Source organism: Poromitra crassiceps (genome assembly GCF_964638095.1).
Source record: "Poromitra crassiceps genome assembly, chromosome: 1".
In the NCBI taxonomy this organism is placed as follows: Eukaryota; Metazoa; Chordata; class Actinopteri; order Beryciformes; family Melamphaidae; genus Poromitra; species Poromitra crassiceps.
The window spans coordinates 72,578,661-72,587,261 of NC_139623.1; the positions used below are offsets into that span (position 1 = coordinate 72,578,661).

Consider the following 8,601-nt stretch of genomic DNA (forward strand, 5'->3'; position numbering starts at 1 on the left):
AAGTGTGAATGTGAGCTGCGAAATGCCAATAAAAAGAGAGAAGAAGCAGAAAAGTTGTTGGAACTCAATGAGCTTCCATGTGCGCACATGTATAATAAATCATATTCTTTTTAAGCAAATAGTGTTGGATTATTTAGGAAGTAGGAAAATTCTTACGACAGTAGGCAAACTGTAATGGCGTCGATTTCCGAAAAAAAATCTTGACTTGAACACAGCCAAAGAGTCTAGTATAGACAAGAGTATATGTCATTTCTTGGTTTTTTCCATAGGTATTTTCAAATCACTGTTCTGATACATATCTAGGGGGTAAGTCCTCCTTTAAACATTTAATCAGTAAACACCCAGTTAAAAACAGTTGTATTTTCCACCTTTGTAATCAAGAGGGAAATTTGACTTAATTCACAACTTGAAAAATCCTCAAGGTACAGGGGCGGAGCGACCCTATCAGCCCAGGGGGGCAAAGCTCTTAGGGGGGCCCTCCATCCCAAAAAAAAATGTTTTTAATTAAGGCTGGCGGCGAAGGAAAATGTGCCTTTTTTGCATGTTTGAATCTGTTTTAGCCATATTTAGTGGAATATCTCATTTTAAACACACCAATGTTATTGTCTATTGATTGAATTGCTCTCACACTCAGGCCTGGCCTGGCCTGGCATGCAAAAAAAATAAAAATAAAAATGTTTTTTTTGCATTTTTTCCCCCAAATCCGTGGCGGGCCAAAACAAACAGAGCGCCCGCGGGCCCCAAATTGGTCAGCACTGATATAGACTAAAAAACTGCACAATTAATCAAAACATTTAAATCACGATATGAGCTACTTCAATTTCGCAAGTTGCTCCAATTATGATGGCTGCTCATGATGGGCGCCTAAACATGGTATTCTCTTGTTAAGCCCAATTTCTGGCCTATAAATTAATTTAATATTGAAACTGTATCCACCTTATGTTTGAATGCCCCGCTGTAAAAAATTATTATGGGTACAAGGTCCGGTTTAATGCGACTTTAATCCGCTATTTCTGTTGCTCTTTGAGAAACTCTGGATATTTATCGACAAGACTTTTGCCAAGCTGGACCTGATTTGCTCCGTTCGCCTGCAGCTTTGAAACATTACAGACGGGTGTCAAGCTGACAGCAACAAGGCTGGGAGGATTACACAGGAAGAAGCACCGATAAGGCATCATGGCAGTTAGAAATAAGGTGGATACCGTATTACAATTTATATTGCAATTGCAATATTCAGCAAAATCGTGTGGCCCTAACAAACAACCCAGCAAGCAAAATTACGTCATGATAACATTGTGATGACGTTGAAATATGACCGTTACCATGAATGGGCATGTTCAGTTATTCTGCTATGTACACAGTGTATATTCAGCAGCTTTATACATAAAGCTATAATTATGTCCAGATTAACAATTTATGCTACATTTTCAAAAAATATAATACTGCCGTGAGTGGGATTTGAACTCGGGATCTACAATTTACGGGACGGCTCTACGCTATCTGTTCACTGAAACATTCTGCTGTACGTTGGAGTAATATAGCCTACCGTTTCAAAACATGGACCCCTTGTTCTTTTTATATCGGTGTAACATCCATGGAGTCGGGACAGTTTTAATAAAAACTAAAGCTAATTTAATTCAAACCTTAATCTCGAAGAATCATTGAGGGTTCCCTCAAAATTTACAAGTGTCACCACCAGCCTATAACGTTTGTTTACCCAGTGCTCCTGTTAGGCTATGAGACATGAATATAGCCTATGTAGGATTATGGCAGAAACTTGTTTTATATTTAAAACGTTGGCATCAAGTCTTTGTGGATCGGACATCACAGTGTAACCGTCTACAATCTGTGTAAGAAGAACCCCGAAACACATTGCAGACAATTGCAGGATTCCCCCGCAATTCATCTCCTCGCAGTCCCACCTCCACGAATAAACTGTTTGTTAATCAGCGCAGATTGTCCACATGCAAGTGATCACTCGGATTTTGGATAAATAAATAGCCCAGGCTGAGAAATACGTGATTGATTGCAACCATTTAGTTATCCTCATGGATATTTCAGTGGTGACTGGTGAGTGAAATTAGTTGGATAGTGATTAATTATACAGTGATAATCTGGGCCAGATCTGACTCGTCGTGATATGACTTGAGCTGGCCCCGATTGGGCTCTCTCGATTCGTCCGGGTCTGTCCTTGCTTGCTGGGAACATCCAACTAAATAATACCCACTGCTGGGCCAAAACAGAATGGAAAGATTCATAAAGCAACTGCTTTCATATATACAAAATAAAACCATGTTTATTATACTAAATTATGATAGTGTACTTTAGAAGAAGAAACACTCCTCTAGAATGTGCACATATTTACAGATAAAAATAGCACAAAAAAAGAGAATGTGGGCTGAAGTGCAGTTACCTGCTGCTGTAGCTGGTGCAGAGCTTACTGAAAGATACCAGCTTCAGGTCCAGCTCATTCTCTAGCTGCCTGGCCTGTTTACGCAGGTCTGAGGATAGATAGAAACAAACACAGACAGAAAGAGGAGTGTGAGTGAGTGAGTGAGTGAGTGAGTGTGTGTGTGTGTGTGTGTGAGAGAGAGAGAGAGAGAGAGAGAGAGAGAGAGAGAGAGAGAGAGAGAGAGAGAGAGAGAAACAAACAGGTACAGGCAGGTAGGTAGGTAGACAGACAGACAGACAGACACATTTCAATCCAATCAGGTAAAGCTGGCATGCCAACACAGTCACACAGACCTGTAACAGAATGAATAGCTAGCAGTAGCTGCCAACATGTTAGCTAAATCAGATTATGGCTAACAAACTAACGCTAACAGGGGTCTGGATGGCACGTCAGCTGCCTGCCTGTATTACCGGTGAATCACGGCTATTTTGAATGGGGAAAGAATAGTTATAGGTATGTATGGTGCTAGCTAACTTTATGTCATAATAGTCAGTCTAAAATTTACCTTCCCAATAGTCGCTGCTCGCCATGTCTGTTGTGTACATGTCATCATCAGCCGTCAAGCGGAAACAACTGTCGCAATTCTTCTTTGACCCTATAGCGCCCTCTCGTGGCTTCTGGCTCTAAGCACACCTCTCATTATGACCATCTTAAGACCACATAAATCAATACGGGTCAACCAAGACATTTACTTATTTTCCCATTGGTTTAAATGTGAAACATGGTGACATAATCAAGCTAAGAGCTAAGAAAGCCTACAGTGGTCTCCAAATGGTGATGTGCTTGCCCTGAGGCCATGGATCCCCATGCACTCACAGAGCCGTTTTGCACAAATGAGGCTGTAGTAGGCTAGTATAGCCTATACACCGCATGTGAAAGCATCTTTTCATGAAAAAAATTCTGCAAAAGCTAAACTTGAATAAAAAATAGAATGCTATACCAAAAAGACTATGTGCAGATAACATTGGTCATTAAATTATATCGATCAATAAAACCTGGGGCCGGTGGCACAAAACACCTTGAGTTAAGATTTTAATTAAGGTTTCCATCCAATAAAATTGGTTGCACAAAACATCCTTAAGTCTTCTCCTTAAGGTGCAACATTTTAAGGACACCATGAGGAGAAGATTTAAGGGTGTTTTGTGCAACTGTTTATTTTTATGGAGACCTTAACTCTGACTTTAAGGAAAATCTTAATTCAGTGTGTTTTGTGCAACTGGCCCCTGAGCTCTGTGAATCAAGCCCCAACAACCTAGCTCTAAATTGCAATCTAAAATTGCAATCATTACTTAGCCTATGTAATAATATAATAATTATATGATTATAATAGTGTTTTAATAATGTATCATGTCATCGGTGTCTGTTACAACATATTGATTTTAATTTCATTCCTGTTTCAAAATCAATTGCCCTCTCAATCAATTGTCCTGAAGCCATGTCTGCTTCCAGTGTTGGAATCCAGAGAACAAACTCTGTTTTCATGGATGATCTTCTGGATCTTTTCCAACGGCATTGACTGAATATGAGGCATTTTGCATAATGTAGAAGGTTTTGTTTGAGCTTTCATGGGATTTGTTTAAAACTAGAGCTAGGAGTTTTGGAAAATTGCTATTGGGGCTCTCACATTGTCCAACAATGTGAAGGTCCATTGATTGTCAATGATAGTGCAGGTAGTAGACACAGTGCATGTGATCATATCACAGTCCACTTGGTTCTCACTTTTGGTAGATATACAGTAATATCAATATTGAGGCAATATCATGGGAATTATACATGGATGAATGAATGCTGTTTGAGGAGGTATTTTCAAGATATTTAAAATGTTTTCTCATTCATATCTTGCATTTTTGCTCTGAGATTCCCCTCACAAGTTCATATTTCAGGTATGCTAGTCTCCTCATGGCTTTATTTTGTTTGTTGAAGTGGCAGCAGAGAAAGATAGGACACAGATGTGATTGAGACAGTACATGTCACTCGTATTCTGAATCTCTCTCTCTGTTTTTTTTATTCATTCTCTTTATTCATCAGTCGTGAGGCAATCATGAATATCACAGTGACAGCAATACTGACGATGGTGCCGATGGAGAAGACATTGATGATGGCGGTGGCACAGATGGTGGTGGGGATGAAGAGGAGCAAAAAGTTCCCAAGGTGTTTCACCCTTCCGCAGCCGACCTTCAGAGACGAGGCTTTTGTTTTTGTACTTTTTCCACTTTTTCTCTGCATGTCATTCCCATTTTCTGTCTTTCTTACAGTGTAATTCAGCTTCTTTCATCTTTCTTTTGTGTTGTTTCTTTAAAAAGCAAAGTGCTGAGGACGAGTAAGCAGTAAGCATTTAGTCCGGACAGGAGGTCCTGCTTTGACTAGCCGGACCAGCGGAGCTGGGATGTTTTGGGGAAAGGGGCGGGGGGAGGGGGGAGGGGGGAGGGGGAAGTGGGAAGTGGGAAGTGGTAGGGACTGGAGAGGAGGTGGAGGAAGGAGAATTGTGTGAAGGAGATGCTCCGCCTCTTTAGTGCTGGATCCTCCTGATGGACTGGATCTGGGGAGTCTGGGCGTGGGAGCCGAACTCACGGTAACACTTGTACTCGCCACTGCGACAGTCGCACTCCATGATGTACTGGTGGCCACGGTAGCCGGGGTACTGGTAGCACACGAAGCTGCAGGGAACAGGGCGAGAAGGGACAAGTTCATCTCATCATCAACACACATCAACCATGATAGCATGTTGAATAGAAAGTTAGAAGTCAAGTTTTGCCAGGAACGGTGTTGTAGTCGAGTAATAAGACTCGGATCAAATCCGAGTCCTGGACACATTTTCAGGACTCATGACTGGACTTGGAATTGAGTACTGGTGATGACTCAGACTTGGACTATTGGACTCAAACATTTATGCGTTCGGTATCGGAAGTTGGAGAAGAGGACTTGGACTTGTTAGCCTAAATGATCAAATGTTGACTGTTGTTTTGGGTCTTTTTGTGTGTGTAATAGGCCTTAATACCATAATAATTTGGCATAAGATATTGATAGCTAATATTAAATATCGTGACATGATTCAATTTTGTGCAAGGACAGACATGTGTGTTCCACCAACATGTGGATTCGCGTTCATGTTCAGTAACTCCAGGACTTGGAATTGGACTTGGACTCGGGTAATGGGGATTCGACTCTGACTCGACTCTTCTTTGGTGACTTGGAATTAGGCTTTTAGACCGGAACACTGGGGGACTCCAGACTCAAGTTGGAATTGATCTGAATACAACACTGCCAGGAATATAAGCTAAGTGACAATCTGACAACAGCAGTCTTGGAAGTTTGTTATGTATTTTGATATCAACTGAAGTGAAGTTGCTCTCTCAACTGCACTGTTGTGACGTGTAAACAGTGTTGAGCAAGTTACTTTCAAAATGTAATATACTACATATTACTAGTTACTTTCATTTGAAAGTAATAAGTTACTTTAGAATATTACTTTCTGTATAGAGTAACTAGTTACTTATTACACTTTTGCATTACTTTCACCTAAATAACAACAGCGGCAGAATGACATCGCCGCCCCCGGAACCATCCCGAAAAATAATTTCAACCCTTTTGAAGTCAGTGTAAACAAATTCAAAATTCTAAATGTTATTCTTTTCCTTTGTTATTGTCATCTATAGTGGTTATTTGTATAAAACACAGTTTGATTAGGAAATTATTGTATCTTTTTGTAAATATGTGCTTTGATTTAATAAAATGTAACTCCATTTGTATCTTGAGTTACTTGACAAAGTAACTGGTATAATATTACTGAAATCCTATAAGTAATAAGTTATATTACTGAGTTACTGCTAAAAGTAATATATTACATGTAATGTGTCACTTTTGTAATGAGTTACCCCCAACACTGCATGTAAAGCAGTGGTTCCCAACCTTTTTGCCTCAAGCTGTTTTGCCGTGCCAATAGTACCCCCCTCACTCATGCCTGTTCTTTGCACCGCACAGAAAACTCTGTGGCTGCGGTGGATCTGCGGGGCGTACATGCAAATCCATACCAATATATTTGTCACTGAACTGCCGGTGTTTGGGGCGTGGCCTTTTTTCTTTTTTCTTTTTTGTCACCAGGCTCCTCCCCTAAACCTGAATTCAGAGTGACAGCAGCAACTGGATGTTTAAGCCATTTATCCATGTTTGCTATCTACTTGGATGGCGTGCAGTGTTGACATGTGTGCACATCACCTCTTCAACAGTAGTAGTGTAACAGTTGACACCTGCCGGAGGGGAATGAATCATGGCGCGCAGTGCACATACCATTTTAGCAATGGGCTTGTGAAAAGACTTGGAATATTATATAATTTTTGGAAATACATTCTAATCCCAAATCTTTTCGTGTACCCACTGCAAGCTGCTCAAGTTAGCCTGCCCTTAGGGGTACACGTACCCCTGGTTTGGGAACCACTGGCTGTAAAACATCATGAGGTTGGACTTACGCGCCACACTGGATGTTCATGGATCCGACCTCGTTGTTGAACCAGCCCATGGCCTGCAGGGAGGGGTAGTCGTCACACAGCTCGAACTGACGGCCCAGCATGTTCTCCTGCTCGTAGATGGTCATACGGGACTCCTTGTGGCTCTGCACCAGGAAGGGCAAAGAAACAAGGGAGGAGACGGGATTTAGCTTGAATGTTAATCTACTTGATGTGTCATGAATTGAATTGGGAATGCATGGTCAATTCCAATTCAGTTCCTGGAGTTTGGAATTGGAATGTCACCCAGCTCTAAGGAAACAGAATTGGAATTGAATTGGAATAACGGGAAAACTCCATGAAATTAATCTCCATTAAGCTATCAATCAAATAGTTCAAATACATTCCATCATAATGTATGTATTACAATTACAGGTTATGCATCAAATACAACCTTTAACCTTTGATGATATTTAGTATTGCTAATATGTAACACTATGCATAATCTCAGATATGTAGTTTAAAAAAAAAACAGAAATTGAATTAAGTTAAACTTCCCGAAAATTCAATTAAATTGCAGTTCTGTTTCCTCTAGTTTTATTTTCAAATTCCATTTCATCAGTTGAATTCAAATTGATGGGTCACTGCTTGATATGAATAAAAAAACAATTTCATATTTTGCAACTGAATGAAATAAATGACTAAATAAAGATGATGCATTGAGATGCTACTCAGTGTGAGGTTGCTTAATCTACACGCAAATGCTGCATCAGGTATCAATGGGTTAATCATGTTAGTGGGTGGAATTTGGAACCTACAGCACAGCAGATGGGCCTGAAGGAGATCATCCTCTCAATGCGGTAGGAGTTGCTGCCGCTGTAGGCCTCGAAGCGAGGGTAGTCTCCCTTCTCCAGGACGAACTGTTGGCCGCAGAAGCTGGAGTGCTCATAGCCCACCCAGCTACACAGATGGTGAACAACAGAGCAACAAGGAAAAAGGGGAGATTTTACATGCTATAAACTAGCAAAGACTTGACTTGCACTAAGACTTGGGCATACAGTATATGGCCCTTTGAGTCTAAAGTCATGTCTTGAAAAGCTCCTCCACTTCAGCTTTTAAATCAATCCTATTGTCTTCCAGTGATATTGGAGAAACGTGTTGTGGATAAGCGTACGGTACTTACGCTCCACACTCGACCTTCAGGGAGCGGATATTCTCCATTCCACACTCCATGATGTTCTGGCAGCAGGCAGTGAACTCCATACGTCTTCCCTGGAAGTACTCCTGATCGTACACAGTGATCTGGAAACACACACACATAGTAGATCAGGCGTTTACACTCGTACATGCTCTTGTTTTGCTTGACAGTTATACAGCCTTGTATTCCTTTGGTGCCGCCTGTGCGCTTATGAGTCATGTTTTCCATATAGGAGGCTCACCTTCCAAGGGCCCATGGGCATGGGGTTTGTCAGAGCCATTTTGTCTTTGATCTCAGCAGTACCTGTAGGAAAGAGATAGAGGGAGAGAATGAGGACAGGCATCGCTCACAAACAAGTCTAGATCACGTTCCAACCAAACATCACAAAGTCTTAATAATAATCTGTCCAAAAAACTCTTGAATGCATGAGTTGACATAATGATAGTCTCTGCTACCCTCGAACTGTTTACTGTGTCTTCTAATAAATTCTTTGACAGGTTTCAGGCTAC

The 8,601-nt window shown here is 40.9% G+C and overlaps 2 protein-coding genes across 3 annotated transcripts in view; both read right to left on the reverse strand.

Moving 5' to 3' along the window:
* Positions 1–3,005, reverse strand: part of LOC310773698 (Golgi SNAP receptor complex member 1-like) — a gene marked incomplete at its 5' end in the record, with an annotated part of 28,402 nt that extends 25,397 nt beyond the window's left edge. Inside the window, 2 exons of one of the 2 annotated variants that reach the window (XM_083633629.1) lie at positions 2,414–2,501; positions 2,958–3,005. In XM_083633629.1, the coding sequence (XP_083489755.1) occupies positions 2,414–2,501; positions 2,958–2,997 (128 nt within the window). The remainder of the gene's footprint in view (positions 1–2,413; positions 2,502–2,957) is intronic. The other variant, XM_083633628.1, reaches the window with a different exon arrangement.
* Positions 3,006–4,961: 1,956 nt separating this feature from the next.
* On the reverse strand, positions 4,962–8,372 carry LOC310780575 (beta-crystallin A3-like; the record flags this gene model as incomplete). Its single annotated transcript, XM_083641120.1, has 5 exons — positions 4,962–5,109; positions 6,919–7,061; positions 7,713–7,854; positions 8,078–8,196; positions 8,334–8,372. The coding sequence occupies 5 exons, from the start codon at positions 8,370–8,372 to the stop codon at positions 4,962–4,964; spliced, it is 591 nt and encodes a 196-aa protein (XP_083497246.1).
* Between the last annotated feature and the right edge of the window lie 229 nt (positions 8,373–8,601).